The following is a 17,033-nucleotide window of genomic DNA, read 5'->3' as shown; positions in this document are numbered from 1 at the left end:
TTTTTTTAAACAAATTCTAAATACTTTATGAATGGTCTTTTGGATTTTTGTTGAAATGCATCATTATTATTATTATTATTATTATTATTATTATTATTATTATTATTATTATTATTATTAATGCTGTTTGATTTTTTTTTTCTTTGGTTGATTTCAAACTTTATTTAGTAACAAGAAGTTTTTTATTTATCACTTATAACATGTTAAACCAAAAATATACTCTAAAAGTTTTGGACTAAACATATTATATATATATATATATATATATAATAATTTTAAAACATTTTGAGTTGAAAGAAAAAAAATTATAATAACTTTTCTAATTAATAAATTTGATTTTAAAAAAAATTAAAAGATTATAAAAAAATTTCTAATTAATTTCTTATAGAGGCTTTGCACTTGCACATGGGAGAAAGAGAAAGAAAAAGAAATTCTATCCTTAATTAGTTGTACTTTGCATACATTTATTACAATTTAAGACTTAAGATCCATCCTTTTCACATTCAAAATTCTATATTTTTTTTATATTATAAATAAACTATAAAAATCTATTTCAATTCTAATACAATATTTTTGAAATTTCTGTATTGCAGGCTGAATCACAAACTGTATGTATTTTAGGTTGAATAATAATAATAATAAAATTGAGTTGAATAATTTTAAGTATAACGTAATTTATATCCTTAGCTATCTCATCAAATTTTTTCAATAATATATATTAATATAATATATATTAAATATATTTCCTAGTATATTACCATCTACTAGAAAATATATTTAATATATACGTCTAAAAATTCAGATTGATAAAAGTTATCTCAATAATTTAATTGTTATTTAAATAACTACCTCGAAAAATTAATATGTTGCATGTTTATCAATAAAAATCATGTTACATATCAAATAATAATTTTCATAAAATATATTGAACCTAAGTTTGTCAAATATACTAACCAAAATATAAAATTAGATAAATAAATTAAAAGTTCATATTTTGTAAATAACTGTTCCAAATTTCGATGATGGATCAAATCACATTCCAAAATTCGGACCTATTTACACTAACATAAAAAGAAGATTGTGCATTGATGTTGTGCTAAGTTTTTCTCTAAGTTAATTTTCATTAATTCAAAAGAGAAGTTATATATTCAATCAAAACGATTAAATGATAATCTAGATATTAAATAATATTTCAAGTTTGTAAAAATAAAATTACAATAGAGATGATCCAACAATCTTGCATTATTTTAGGGTGACTCTAAAAATGAACTCATTTAATCCATAAGGATAGGTAAGAAAGTAGAGTAAGCCGAACAAATCAGTTAAACGGTATTGAAAAAATCTTTACCAAATATTCTTGGTAGTAATGAAAACTGACTTGCCCATAGGTAAGTAAATAATGCTAAAACAAGGCCAAAACAAGTTATGTTAAGTGATAATAATCATCATATATGGGCAAAATAATGAGAAACTCATAAAAACCAAATGAAGATATTTGTAAGAGACTAAGAGATCCTCCAAATATAAGATCAGTTCAAATAACTTATTATTAAGCAAATGAAAAATAACTTTTGATCTACCAACTTCATCATAATTGCTGCTAAGAAGATGATTGATACATACTTGAGAAAAAATTGCCAAAAAATTGATAAATAAAAGAGTAGACAATCACAACAATATGAGAATATTATTCCGATTATAAAATTTGAGACGACAAATCTAATACAACTAATTATATATAATACCAAATCGAATAAAATATAATACAAACTCAAATATGAGTTGACTCATAAAAAATCATAAATAAATAAGTGAGAATATTTATAAAATATCTAAATAATAGATCAATTCAAATAATTCTTTATCAAACTCAAATATGAGTTTCATTAAATATTATATATATATATATAAATAAATTTTATTTGATATTTCTAATCACTTAGTTGACTTAACTTCAAGGCATCACTTTTGATGTACTATAGTTTCAATAAATTCCAATTTATTTTACTTTTAAATAAATAATTTTTTATTAAGTTAATTGTGTTTATTAATAAATCGAGTTTTAATTAATAATTATTTGATCTACGTATCATTAAAATTTAAATAAAATTAATTATTTTATATAATTAATTTTAAGCCGTTACCCTTCGTTACTGAAATGTCGTATTTGTAAATTAATATATTATGTTATTTTCTTGTTTCGACTCAGTAAACAATATTAAATAGTTCATTTGCCAAAAAATCATATAAATAAAAACATTAATTCAAACAATATTCATAAATAATATAAATTACAAAGAATAATAAACTGAAATAAATCTTTTAGGCCTGTAAATATTTTCCAGAGTTGAACCAATGAAATTTAAAGAATAACAGTGTAAATAGAGAATGAGTTTGATAAGTGAAGAATCAAAGAAATATAGTGTTGAAATCGTCAATATACATGTTAATAGAATACTCACAAGACATTAATTGCGAGGAAAACATTTGTTCATCTTCTTCCATTAAAAGAAGCTTTTCTGGATGTGCGTAAATTCAATGGTCCAAAGTCACCCGCATTATTTTTGTTTTGATCCTTATCTGTTGCCCAAATTTAAGATGAGTCTGATGAACCTGCAACTGGGATGACATCTTCTAACCATGGAAGAAATTTCATCCTTTTGAATTTAAGGGTTGTCTCATGCCATACATCATTCAAAGAAGCAAATAATCAAGATGATAGTGGACAATGACATGAGTCACATGACCACCTTAATGGTTAGAGTTTTCAGTTATTAAAAAAATTCCTCTCAAATTTTAACTATTAAAGCCATAACGTGGTTGTAATGTGACTCAAAATCTTAAATGTGATTGCTGATGTAGTGCACCCTTTCCTTGATGAGGAACAGATATTCCTTCATCCAATTTGTTTAGAAAACAAAGAATAATGTAGAATTTCTTTTGGGTCTGAATGTAATGTATGTCTTGATGGACAGTTACGACACTTATTCAGGCAAGATCAACAATAGCATGCAACAATTAGGATTGAGAATAAGAGAACATAGACAGGATAAGAAGAGAAGAGTTGCATTGGATGAGGAATCAAGACTATTCACTGACTCTTACATGCAAGTAATTAATTGGTATTAATTCACTCATAACTATCTCACTCAATCCATCTTCATGCCTATTCTTCCGATAATCTTCGGATTATTTCATTAGCCTCCTACATCCGGGCTCTAATGGAAAATGAACGATCTTGTTTTGAGTAGCTAGTTATTTCCAAAGAAGTCGAGGACTAAAAAGGTTTTCTATGAATAATTTACCTTTTAAAAGCATATACAAAGCCAACAATTTTTATTAACAGGATCAAGGGACAAGATGCACTAATGATCAAATCAAAAGTTTTACATAAGCTATATATGCCTTTTTGCTTGATTTCAGTTCTAATTGTAGTACTAAATGTTGGTCAATTGAGCTCACTAGGTACTGAATATTGTAGTACTAAATGTTCTAACATGTTACAAAGCAGAAATAAGATGCAGAAAATGAATATATTAATGTATTATCATCCACACAAATTGAGTTAGTCTGCCTTTCATCATCAGTTGTGAAATTCATGGACGAACTTGGTTTGTGTTAACTTTTTAGTGACAGGATGTTCATGATCAATTACCATATTACAACTAATATCTAGTAAATTGACATAAACGTGAGAATAATCGAGCCAATAAGGGAGAACGAACAATTCAGTTTAGAAGAGATTGTGAGAGAACCCTTAAAAACCATATAAATATATATATATATATATATATATAAAATTAGTTCATTATTTTTAAAATAAATAAAATATATAACAGATAATTAGACAAATATAAAAAATATTTAAAATTAATATATATATATATATATATATAATATATTAATTTTAAATATTTTTTATATTTGTCTAATTATCTGTTATATATTTTATTTATTTTAAAAATAATGAACTAATTTTATTTATTTATTTTTCTATTTTTTTTATAAATAATTAATTAGATAATTTTTTAATATTTTTATTTTTTAAATAATTATAATAATAAAAAATATTAGACCCATTAAAATTTTATATAAATTAATTTAATATTTAATGAATTTTTAAATTACTTGGATTAAAATTAATTTTTTAAATTTAAACTAATTCCAATATAGTTGATGCAAATGAAGTCTAGAAGCAGTGATTTCCCTGAATTAATGGTATGCTAAATATAATTTTTTTTTTTAAATATAATTTTAAATAACTCTTAAATAAATTATATCTTACAATTTTAAATTTAAGAATAATAAGATTTTACAAGTTTATAAATAATTTTGATTATTATACGATTTTAAATTTAAAAAACAAATTTATATTTAAAGATAAAAACATTATTATTATTATCAAATCTATTTGAAGTTTTTTTAATTTCAAATATTATTTTAGTAATAAGAAGTTTTAGAAAAACATTATTATTATATTTGTTAGGTTTTCTCTATTTTATCACTTATATCATGTTAAACCAAAAATATACTCTAAAAGTTTTGGACTAAACATTATAGATATAATAATATAAAAACATCTTAAGTTAAAACAAGAAAAAAAAATTATAATAACTTTTCTAATTAATAAATTTGATTTTAAAAAACAAGAAAAAATTAAAAAATTATAATAACTTTTCTAATTAATAAATTTGATTTTAAAAAACAAGAAAAAATTAAAAGATTATAATAATTTTTCTAAGTAATTTCTTATACAGGCTTTGCACATGGGAGAAAGAAAAAGAAAGGACCACCTTAAGCCCCCAACTTAGTTGTACTTTATTACAATTTAAGACTTAAGATCCATCCTTTTCACATTCAAAAATCTATTTTTTTTTTATATATTATAAATAAACTATAAAAATCTATTTCAATTTTCTGTATTGCAGGCTGAGTCACAAACTGTATGAATTTTAGGTTGAATAATAATAAAAAAAATTGAGTTGAATAAGATTAGTATGACCTTGTAATTTATATCCTTAGTTATCTCATTCAATTTTCTCAATTGAGTTATCATATTTTGTTCTTATTTCCTACCAGATAGGTTCCAACTTTGTAGACTAAATATCTACCATCTACTAGGAAATATATTTAATATATATACACCTTAACTACCTAGAAAATGAATGCATTGCATGCTTGTCGATAAAAATTATGATACATATCAAAATTAAATAATATTTTTCATAAAATATATTGAACCTAAGTTTGAAAAATATACTAAAAATAAATTTAAAATTCGATAAATAAATTAAAAGTTATACAAATTTTATTGTTTTATAAAATAAAAATAAAAATATTTTGATTGAATTTAAAATATAAAAATTAAGTAGCTTCTTAGAAGTTACACTTATAATATATAATATATATATATATATATATATATATATATATATATATTATTTTAATATTTTGTAAATAATTGCTTCAAATTTCGACGAGAGATGAACCCGCAAACCAATCATCGGATTGTGCGTTATGGTACGAGTTTTTTTTATAAGTTAATTTTCATTAATTCAAAAGAGGAGTTACATATTCAAATAATATAATATGATATACACAATCAAAACGATTAAATAATAATCTAAATGTTAAATAATATATCAAATTTATAAAAAAATAAAATTACAATAAAGATGATTTAACAATCTTGCATTTTTGTAGGGTGACTCCAAAAACAAACTCATTTGAATTCATAAAGATGGATAATGAAGTAGAGTAAGCCGAACAAACCAATTAAGCGGTGTCGAAAAAATCTTTACCAAATATTTTAGACTACAATAAAATTGTCTTTTCCATCCGTGGGTCAGGAGTAAGCAACACAAAAAAATATTTGTACGAGATTAAGAGATCCTTCAAATAAAAAATTAGTTAATCAAATAACTAATTATTAAAAAAAATTTATAAACTACACTATCTTTACTACTAAGAAAGGAAATTATACACACTCGATATATATATATATATATATATATATATATATATATATATATATATATATATATATATATATATATATATATATATATATATATATATATAAAGTAAAACCAATGTTATTTCTAACCACTCATTGTTGACTTCATTTCAAGCTCTTTTGATCTCCAATATCAATTGTACTAGTATTTTTAATTATTAATTCTTGGTTTTCACTTGAAGGTCTCACTTTTGTTGTTCACAAAATAAATAAAATTATTTGGATTTTATGGAAAATCTTCTAGTTTGTTTTATGTTGTGTTATTTGGATTTTATGAAAAAATATTTGGATTAATGTTTTTTTTTATTATATACCATTTATCATTTTTATAGTTAACATATTTGATATATTAATATTTTATTACTGACGTAATATGAAAACGTCCAGATTAGCAATATTTTATTATTGGCCCAATTTAAAAACGTCCATATTTATAACAGGATATATTTGAGAATTTTTTATTATTATTTAAAAGCTAATTTTTAAATATTTAAGAAATGATTCATCCATAAAATATTTGTTCATTTCTATCCACGATTCAAATTGGGTTCTCCTCCTCCTATGTTAAATTATTTTTGAATTTTAGCGGGGTATACTAATGATGACATTATTAGTATTAGAAATATACTTCTTTAACATTGATTCATGAAATACATTATGTACTCCAATCAATTGTGGCAACATTACAAGCTCATAGTCTATTTCCCCAATTTTCTTTAATATTTCGAATGGCCGATAATCGATGACTTAATTTTTATTGTGCTCCAAATCTCCTTACTCCTTTCATTGGTGACACTTTAAGAAATACATGACCGCACTTTATTTATTGTTTCTTGTACAATATCTAACCCAATACATCTTCTTTCGCCCACCTCGTCCAAGATAGAAGTGAACGCCATCTTCGACCATATAATGCTTCGTAAGGAGTCATCTCAACATTGGTATGACAACTGTTGTTATAGGCAAACTCTATAAGAGGCAAATGCTCGTCCCATAACCCCTTTAGATCGATCATGGACGCATGAAGCATGTCTTCCATGACTTGATTGGCAAAGGCGGAGTCAGGATATAAAATCTACCCGGTCTAAAAATATTTCACACAAAAACTAATATAATACAATAACAAAAGATGAATATTGAAATTGACGATAATAAGAAAATTTTAGTATTGAAATTGACGTTGTTGTTTTCAGATTCATATCTCGGATACTCCGACAATATAAGTTGATAGGTCTCATTTAAATGTAAATTCGTCTAATTTTATCATGTTAATCGATATCAACACATAAAAATACGCAATCTAGGATCTCGTTCAATGATAGTTTCATCAAACTTATTTTTTTTTTGAGATTTAAAAGGAAATTATAAATTCTAATTAGAAATGATTGTTTTTGTTTCAATCTCTTCTTCCTCACATAATTTGACATTATAAAATCGTTAAATAATAATCAAAAACATGAAAAGTATAAAAACAATTCATATATACACAAATAACTATAACACTACATATGTCAATAAAATGACTGATAAAAAACACAATAAACTATACAAACTTAAATAAAATAAATTTCATTCTAAATCTGAAATTTCAATATAGAGTATGAAAGGGTAAGAAATTTTATTTTGAATTGAATTAATCTAATTTTTTTTATTACATTTCAATTTAGTTTATAGGTGTATATATTGATATAAGAAATGATTGGGGTTGAGAAATTAACAAAAAAAAATAAAAAAAATTATCTCTTTTCTCACCTTTTATCATTTTCTCTATCAGTAACAACGTGGTACACGTTATTCTCTTATTCCCTTCTTCAAATGCTTTTCTTCCCTCCTGTACCTTGATTGAGATAATGAATTTCAAATTAAGGGTTAAATGTTGAGGTATGAATATTTTAATTATGAATAAATTATAAAATGGTAATGGTGGGTCACTTAATATGCTTTATTATTATATAAAAAAATTATATAATTTTTAATGTTGGGAACATACATGTTATACTAATTATATAATTTTTTTATTGAAATTCCTTTAGTCTCTCTATTCACTCGTTCTAAAAAAAAAATAATTAGTAGTTGCCACCATGTTGATTGGTGTTTTTTTTTCTCTTAAGTTCCATCCGGCTACATCATTAAATAACTAATAACTTAATGTTTTAAACCTATCATTGTATAACTTAATAAATAAGAAGCCAATGTCCAAAATATCAATAACTCTCACTAATTAACCCAAATTTGACAATTCAACATATATTTTTAATATTAATCACTTTAATATTTTTTTAATAAATGTTATAAATAATATTCTCATTATTAATTATGTTTAAACATAATATTTTTTATTTAAAATTATTTAATTTTTTATTAACATAATTTTAAATATTAATAAATTATTTAAATTAAAAACATTTTATTTAAAAATAAATTATATTAATATATAATATTAAATTTTAATTAAAATAAAAAATAATTAAATAAGTAAACAAAAATATATTTTTTACTTTTTAGTATATTACTTTTGTATGAATTATTTTGTTTATTGTCTAATTATTATCTATTATTTAATTTATTTATTATCTCATTTCTCATTTGTTTTTGCTAATATATTTTAATATTTTTTATTTTAAATATAATTAATTATTTAAAAAAATATATAAGATTATTTTAAATAACAAATACAAATGAGGTAAATATATATATATATATATATATATTTAAATTTGTGTTTTTAAATAAAAAAAATAATATTTGTGGGTAAAAAATAAGATATATATATATATATATGTTTAAATTTATATTTTATTATTATAACTAAATACAATAAATAGTTTAATAGTTAAAATTAGTAAAAAAATAAAATAAAATAATCCTAAGTAATATTTTTCTTTCTATTAATCTCAAGAACAAACGGATGTGTTATTTGAAATTCCCAAAATAGGGATCCAATCATTCATTCATTCATTCATAACCCAAACAAAGCCGCCATTAACAACAACGTTTGATTTTCTCAGTTCGAAGAGACCGGAGGAGGAAGGAGGAGAGGGAGAGAGAGAAGAGGCGAAGTACGTCTTTTATTCAATTCTAGGGTTTTGATCATTTGAAAAAATCAAAAAGAAAGATGACTTCTCAATTTCCTCCTGGTCCGAGACGCAATAGTAAACGCAATCCATCCGCCTCGGGAAGATCCTCTGTTCAATCGGATAATGATACCTCAAATGGGGGCCAATCAAAGCCCTCGTCGCCCCCCGATGATAAGTAATTAGTTCGCATTCTTCTTTTAATAATATATGATCTCGATCATTACCCAACTGTTCTTTTGTTGCGGTCATTGATTCTTTTGTTTCAGGTCTTTTGTTGGTGCGAGGACAGTTAAGAAGCTAAGATTATCAAAGGCATTAACTATTCCTGAAGGAACTACTGTTTCCGATGCTTGTCGAAGAATGGCAGCTCGTCGCGTTGATGCTGTTCTATTGACTGATTCAAATGCATTGCTTGCGGGTATAGTCACGGACAAGGTATATTCATCAACCCATTAATTGGTTTTATGTATCCTATGTCACCTGTTTTTACTATCATCTTTGATTTACTCTTTATGTATGTGTTCATTCAATTAGGATGTTGCTACTAGAGTTGTTGCAGAGGAATTGAGGCCAGACCAAACTCTTATTTCCAAGGTTATGACAAGGAATCCTCTTTTCGTTACATCAGATACATTGGCAATTGAGGCTCTTCAGAAGATGGTCCAAGGTAACTATAATTTCCTTAATTGTTGGCTTGTAGGGTCATCATATGTATGGAAATGCTACTTTTGTTTTTCTTTTATAGTACTTTATATTTATGAGCTTTTTTGGCTTGATGATTATAATGACCAGGAAAGTTCAGACACCTCCCTGTTGTGGAAAATGGGGAAGTTATTGCAATGTTGGATATTACCAAATGTCTATTTGATGCTATATCGCGGATGGAAAAAGCTGCTGAGCAGGGTAGTGCCATTGCAGCTGCAGTGGAAGGGGTGGAACGACAGTTTGGTACCAATTTTTCCGGTTAGCATTTATCTCGTCTTGTCATTTTAAATTTTTTTCCCATTCAATCAAACATATATTAGGAAAGCCAGAATGAAGATTTATAAGCAGAATTAAATGCAGGAAAATGGAATATTTTAAAACCAGGATTTACAACCATGACCCACTTCAATATGAGTGTTCTCAGTGAGAATCGGACCTGAGAGAAAAGGGAATATTACTAGCATCTATATCCCCTAAACATTAAAAGTGCCTTACCCATTTATATAGTTCATGGTAGTTGTGAAGAAAAAACCATAGTAAAAAAGAGTATTTTGTATTCACTAGTTGCAATGATACTTTTGATTCCCAGGATATATTCACATGACCTTGTAGTGCTGTGTTTGTTTGAAAAGGATGATCTCTCTGTCCTGGATGGCTATTGGATATTTACTTACATTCCTCCATTATTTCGTTAGCTACTACTTTTTGTTTTGTGTTGTTCCTATTGCAGTTTCAGATAATAATTGCACAATGAATACTTTAATGGTTTGTTTTTTGTGATATCCACTGTTCAGCTCCTGCTGCTTTCATTGAAACACTAAGAGACAGGATGTACAAACCCTCATTATCAACTATTGTTGGTGAGAATGTCAGGTATTCCTTCACCCGTTTCTCTTCTAATGACTATTCATCTGTTTTTTTCATGATTGATTGAACTAGTTAACAACTGCTTGTGCTTGGTTTTAGGGTTGCAATAGTTGCACCATCAGAACCGGTACAAGTTGCTGCCAAAAGGATGCAGGAGTTGAAGGTTAATTGTGTAATAATTGCTCTTGGGAAGAAGATACTAGGGATATTAACGTATTGTTTCTGCTTCACTTTGAAAAGTTCAATTGAATTACCATTCATTTTTATGCAAATACAACAGCTTCTTATTGCTGTATAACTTTGCAGATCAAAAGATATCCTTTTGCGTGTTGTTGCCCAAAATCTATCTCCTGAATTGACTATGGTTGAGAAGGTAAATAGAAACTTGTAGGTTTCATTACTTCCATTGATAGCTGTCTGATTCTACAAGAGAAGTAGCCTGGAACAAATAAATCCATCTTCTTAGATATACTAAGCCATTAAGCAAACCGCTAAATGATACTTTTATTGCATGCTTTTAGGAGGAGGTGATATGCTAATTTACTGATATTGGGGAAGTGAGCTGACTAGAACCCTGTATTTTAGACAGAATAAGACAACTGTTATATTGTTGATCTTTTTTGTGGTAGTTTTAATAAATGAAAGACGCAGTTACAAAAAGAGAGGTGATTCTCAACAACTTATTAAGAGACATTGGAGTATCACAAAGTAAAGCCCTATAAGATAAGAGACTATCCCCATTTGGAAACACTTTTTAGTTATGTTTCTGTATGTGGATCCAGATCCGTTTGGACACTATATTTTGTCATAGACAAATTAAAAAAATATTGGTTGTTACTTGTTTCTAGTCTAGACCCGGCTATATTAACAAAAATAGATAAGAGAGTCAAACTTTATAAAATCATCAAAAGACACCTAAACACAGCACAAATTCGTCAAGTAGTGCCCATGAGTGTTAAGTCAGAGTCCATACCACATTCCTTGCAAAAGAGCTGGTTAGCATAACAATCTTAGAACTTGCTCCTGCTCTTACTTTGAAGATGATTGTAGAGCAACAGGTTTCTAGATTTCATATCAGCTCTTCCAAAAACTCGAGCCCCTTAATGATATTTTTGTTAACACTAGTTGTATTTCATCGTGATGGCGGTTGACAACAGTATTTATTAATCTTTGTTGTTGTAAAGCCCCTTAATATTTTTAGATTCTATTGGTAGGTCTGTAGTTTTGACATTCCAGTGTATAATAAAAACCCATGCAGTTTTTAAATTTTATCTATTCTTAAAAGGTAATGACGAGAAACCCTGAATGTGCAACAATTGACACCACAATACTTGAAGCACTGCATATCATGCATGATGGAAAATTCTTGCATCTACCAGTTATGGACAAAGGTGAGGATTATTATTATTATTATTTTAACTCAAGCTAGATGATTTATTGATCACAATCTTAGTATTATCTTCTTGGCACAGAGGGTTCTATTGTTGCCTGTGTAGATGTTCTTCAAATCACTCATGCAGCAATATCTCTTGTAAGTTTATTTCCTATTATAGATAACATTGTTTCTTTTTCTGTCTTTTTTTTATCATAAACTGAACATGGCATCTTAAAGTGTTTAAAGTTCGAATATGCTGAAAATGTGACTTGTATCTTTAAAGGTTGAGAGTAGTTCAGGTGCTGCTAATGATGTTGCAAACACAGTTATGCAAAAGTTTTGGGATTCAGCACTTTCCCTTGATCCGCCAGATGATTTCGATAGCCAGAGGTATCATACCTTCTTGTATCATCACTAAATGTGTATTATTATCTGCAAGATCTCAATCCACCCAACTCTAGTAATTTTTTAAATTATTTTATATAGTGAAGCATCCATGTCCCAAATAGTGACATCAGAGGCTCCTGAACTGCTGGAGAAGAGCTTGTATCCCTCCCTTAGTCTTGCGAATTCATTTACTTTCAAGTTTGAAGATCGTGCCGGTCGTATGCATCGGTCTAATTTTGGTAGGTTACCTTTTCCCATGTGCCCAAAATTTCTGATGATAGCTATAAACATTTGCTTCCAAATGACTGATTCCCATTTTATGGTAGCCCTCAAATATTGTCCCAGAATTGATTTATTCTGTGTAATACTAATTGAACTAAGTGGTTAAGGTTTCATGTTCGATTCTCATCAAGTGCCTTGATTGAAGTGGGATGTCATCTTGCCAGAAAGAAAAAAACTAATCAATAGGCTCACATTTCCCAATTTATGGTAGCCCTCGTTGATTAAATTGTTTTTCCAGGCACTGACAACCTAAATGGGCTTATTTCTGCTGTAATTCAAAGAATAGGTGTTAATGATGATCAGGACCACCCTCATCTTTTGGTGAGTTATCATCAATTAGTTTTAAGTTTGGGGTAAATTTGATGAGAATGAAGTATTTTGATTTTGAAAATGCAAATCATGCAGTACGAAGATGATGAGGGTGACAAGATTCTTCTTACAACGGATGGGGATCTGATTGATGCTGTTAGCCATGCCAGGTTAATGGGGATAAAGGTATTTATCTTGTTAAAGTCTGTAGAAGTGGTGATCTTGTTTTAATATGAATATCAGTTGGATTTAACTAGTCTGTTTTAATGTTAAATAAATACAGGTCTTAAGGTTACATTTGGAGTATTCTGATAGAATTACCCCAGAAACGGAAATAAGAGATTCGCCGACTATGGTAACAACAACAACAACAACAACTACGGGAGAGGAAGCAGGACAAGCAACAACTACGAGAGAGGAAGCAGGACAATCATTGGTTCTCTATGGTATTTTAGCTACCGCAGTTGCTGTGACCAGCATTGGATTATTGATCTATTTAAGGCGACCACCCTCTGTTTAATGTTAAAGACTTCTCGAGGAACCTAAAACCACACGAGCAATTTGAAGGGACAAACAATGGGAACTATAGTTTGTGAACCCATCTCTAGTTTGCAAGACTAGAGTTTTTATTTTTGTAAGAGCATTTTTTGTAGGAGATACTACCCAATATTGAACTTTTATTTAGACTAGGCTAATATTGGAGTATTTTTTAAATAATGTGAAGAATGTTATTTTTTTTTTATCTGAAACCAGAATGAAATATTCTTCCATATCAATGAATAAAATTTCTTTTGTTCATATAATCCTTGTTAAAAATATTCACTTGGATCTTTTACTAACAAAATTTATAACTTCCAATAAAAGTAAAATGTTCATATCCTTTCAATCTCTATGGGCATTGTTGAAACTCTAGTGTCTGTCTCACCAATAATTTTGTTAGGCATTGTTATACTTTTTGTTAGGGTATACGGAATCTTGCGAACGTCGGATGTCTCATGGATTTGGCACCAATCGGCCTCCATCTTATTCTTCATTGAACTTCGGTGTTTAGAAGTCTATTATGAGGTCTAACTAGGATCCAATGGGTTGTGCCAGGATTCCGTGGCACGATGTAAAGCTTGATTTGAGGCGGCTAAATTGATTTGTATTAAGCATGGTTAATCCATTTTGGTTATATTTCGGTAGATTAGTTGATTATAGATAAATATAAGAATGTTCAATAATTATAGTCGACATAATTTACAATGTCATTATCATCACACTCGTTTCCAGAAAACTTGTTAAGTCAGTTTGAAATTCCAAGCCCGTTTGGAAGATCCGTTTCCAAAACATTTTATTGCTTTGACGTCTTCAATTTGTTGTCTTGCCTTCTTGAATCTCCAACACTATTCTAGCTCTTTCTCTCAAAATATTCGCAATTTTCTTTTTTAAACAAAATCGAGAAGAGAGCCACAACAATAAAAAAAAATACAACCAAGTGGAACATCGTAAAAGGACTCATATCACTAAAACCTGGCTGTGTTTAGGCCACAATCCAAACTTAATGTTTCTAAAAGTAAAAGTAAATTCTATCTCATTTTCTATTTAGATATATGTCTACATATACTCTTTTTGTAAAAAAGAAAAGAAAAGAAAGACTAGATAAGATTTTTCTTCTTACCCCAACCAAGTGCAATAAGGTAAAAAACAATGCAGCCTCCTATAGTGCCCAAGGTTGTCTCCCAGAACTGTATCGGTTGACCATTGTCATAAAGAGAAATGGTAATGTTCATGCCAAAGAATCCCACCACAACAATTCCTGCGTTTATCACCATATTCGCTGTACTCAGCATTACTCCCATTTGTAACAGCTGATTTTGCTTATCATCCAGCATTATGTTTATGAAGTCCTCAGTGTCGTCAACATATTCTGTCATCTTTCATCCATAATAAACAACCATATAAGATGCATTTCCATCTATCTAATTGTATAATTGTATAGGAGAAGAACAATATTTAACATTAAACATACATACATTGGATAGCTGTTGTGAGATACCATCTATCTGTGCAAAATAGGCTTCTAAAAGCATCTCCAATTCCTCCACATTAATCGAACTTTCAGAGTCATTTTTCGAGCCATCTTCTTTCATCCGGCTAATAACATCACAGTATCATCCGATCAGGATTACCAACACATGAGAATAAAATATGTAATATTTTTTTATATGTACCTCTGGTCATCATCATCGTCATCATTATCATCATCCTCGCCAATTTCATTTTGTGTTTCCTCAGCTAAAGATGTTTGTTCCCTTGAGTGGTGGTCAAGTTTCTCAGTCAAATACATTTCAGCCATATCATTATCATCATCTAATAGATGCTCAAGTTCATCCCTCACCTAAGAATGAAATAATCATCAAATTCATAATCTAATAATAATCTTAAGCGCAGGGACTGAAAGTCTGAAACTAATAATAATTGTTACCTTTTGCACACGACCCGATATTGCAACTAGACGGCTTTTAATCTGTCTGACTCGCTCCAAGTTCATTGTACTGATTTTAGAAGTTAGCTCATCCAATGCTGGATACGCTTCATGTTCCAAAGTTTGAGTCTTCCAAAGATCAATACACCAGATAATTCAGTGAGGAGTAAGTAACCCGAGTGGAAAGAAATCAAATTTATATACAATTCAAAATGAAAACCCATACTTCAGATTCAAGACACCTGCAGGCAGACTCAAGACAAGATTCAAGTGCTTTGAACTCAAAAGGCACAGTCTTTTCACCAGCTTCATCTTCCATCTCTGCATTGTCCTTCGGTTACATTACAAGCATATAGAGGGATAATCAGTCAACAAATACTAGAGGTGAGGGTACAAAACAGAAAAGGAGGAGAATTTACTTGACGAGGTATGTCCTTTGGGGAAGAAACGCGGTCCTGAAGATCTTGAACGAACTGAGACATCAAAGGATTGGATGAATTAATCATGAGAACTTCATTTGCAGTGATGATAGCCTTGATATGTTCAAGATTGACAACGATAGCCTTCTCTCTACCGAGAATGGTGGATGGATAAGAGAGTAAAGGGTCGAGTACTCTGAGGTCTCTATTCGGGAGACCCGTACGGCGCATGACGGAATGCTTCTCAACTTCTTCGAGATGGGATTGACCAGATGCAGTCACAATTAGCCAAAGACGAGTCGTTCCTGTTCCTTTTCGCCTTGTTTGGCCGTGAACCACACCCCATTTCCCAATTTCATCTTCTACATGTAATCGATGCTGTTGAGTACCATCCATTGTTGATTTCTCTTCTTCTTCTTCGTTGGATCGTTTGAATTTTGGAATTAGTACATTCTTCTAGTGACGAACGAAGAACGAACTAGGGTATTATGTATCCAGTATGCTATTTATTTTGAGTTAGTTTGTTTCGGTTATGGGTTCATTTTTTTTTAGTGTCCAAAAAAAGAAAAAAAATTGACCAATGGGACCTATAGGATAGCCAGCTAAGCAGCTGTGAATTTCATTTATTTATTTATTTAGGTAAGACTTCTGAAATTTTTTTATTGAAAATTTATTGATTGGAGTAACGAAAATGAGCGAAAATTTTGTGTGTCGTCGAAAATTATGCGCAAATATGTGAGTAAATTTAAAAAATATTTTTTTTCTCTCTTATTTGATTTTAAGTTGACTCAGTTGTTGCTATATTATTTTTGAAACAATTCATGACACCAAATTAATCTTATTGACACTAGGTAATAGGTTACATGTATAATAGTATATATTTTTTTTAAACTAAGTTTTAAATATTCTTTTATACATAATTTTGTTTTAAATTGCACTTTATATATTAACTATTTTTATAAATAATTTTTGTTTAAAATTTTTCTTTATATATATATATATATATATATATATATATATATATATATATATATATATATATATATATATATATATATATATATATATTTTTACATTTTTTTTTTATTTGTAATAGTTAAGTTCTTTCGTATGAAAAACTTTACTAAAA

At 28.1% G+C, this 17,033-nt stretch overlaps 2 protein-coding genes across 2 annotated transcripts; one reads left to right on the top strand and one right to left on the bottom strand.

Annotated features, from left to right (window-relative positions):
• Nucleotides 1-8,996: 8,996 nt before the first annotated feature.
• On the top strand, nucleotides 8,997-13,825 carry LOC124922032 (CBS domain-containing protein CBSCBSPB3-like). The gene is made up of 14 exons (XM_047462754.1): nucleotides 8,997-9,268; nucleotides 9,360-9,528; nucleotides 9,628-9,760; nucleotides 9,886-10,056; nucleotides 10,593-10,671; nucleotides 10,765-10,878; nucleotides 10,972-11,038; nucleotides 11,951-12,056; nucleotides 12,138-12,196; nucleotides 12,324-12,430; nucleotides 12,527-12,666; nucleotides 12,948-13,030; nucleotides 13,115-13,204; nucleotides 13,302-13,825. Exons 1-14 carry the CDS (start codon nucleotides 9,132-9,134, stop codon nucleotides 13,536-13,538), a joined length of 1,692 nt encoding a protein of 563 aa, XP_047318710.1. The 5' UTR covers nucleotides 8,997-9,131; the 3' UTR covers nucleotides 13,539-13,825.
• A 768-nt stretch (nucleotides 13,826-14,593) lies between these two features.
• Nucleotides 14,594-16,352, bottom strand: LOC124921247 (magnesium transporter MRS2-F-like). Its single transcript, XM_047461872.1, has 6 exons — nucleotides 15,905-16,352; nucleotides 15,712-15,816; nucleotides 15,486-15,614; nucleotides 15,232-15,398; nucleotides 15,034-15,154; nucleotides 14,594-14,934 (listed from the first exon to the last, which is right to left on the bottom strand). Exons 1-6 carry the CDS (start codon nucleotides 16,298-16,300, stop codon nucleotides 14,656-14,658), a joined length of 1,197 nt encoding a protein of 398 aa, XP_047317828.1. The 5' UTR covers nucleotides 16,301-16,352; the 3' UTR covers nucleotides 14,594-14,655.
• Between the last annotated feature and the right edge of the window lie 681 nt (nucleotides 16,353-17,033).

Source organism: Impatiens glandulifera, chromosome 1 (assembly GCF_907164915.1).
Source record: "Impatiens glandulifera chromosome 1, dImpGla2.1, whole genome shotgun sequence".
NCBI classification, from domain to species: domain Eukaryota; kingdom Viridiplantae; phylum Streptophyta; class Magnoliopsida; order Ericales; family Balsaminaceae; genus Impatiens; species Impatiens glandulifera.
The sequence above is the reverse complement of the archived record's forward strand: the minus strand, read 5'-3'. Positions and strand labels throughout refer to the sequence as shown.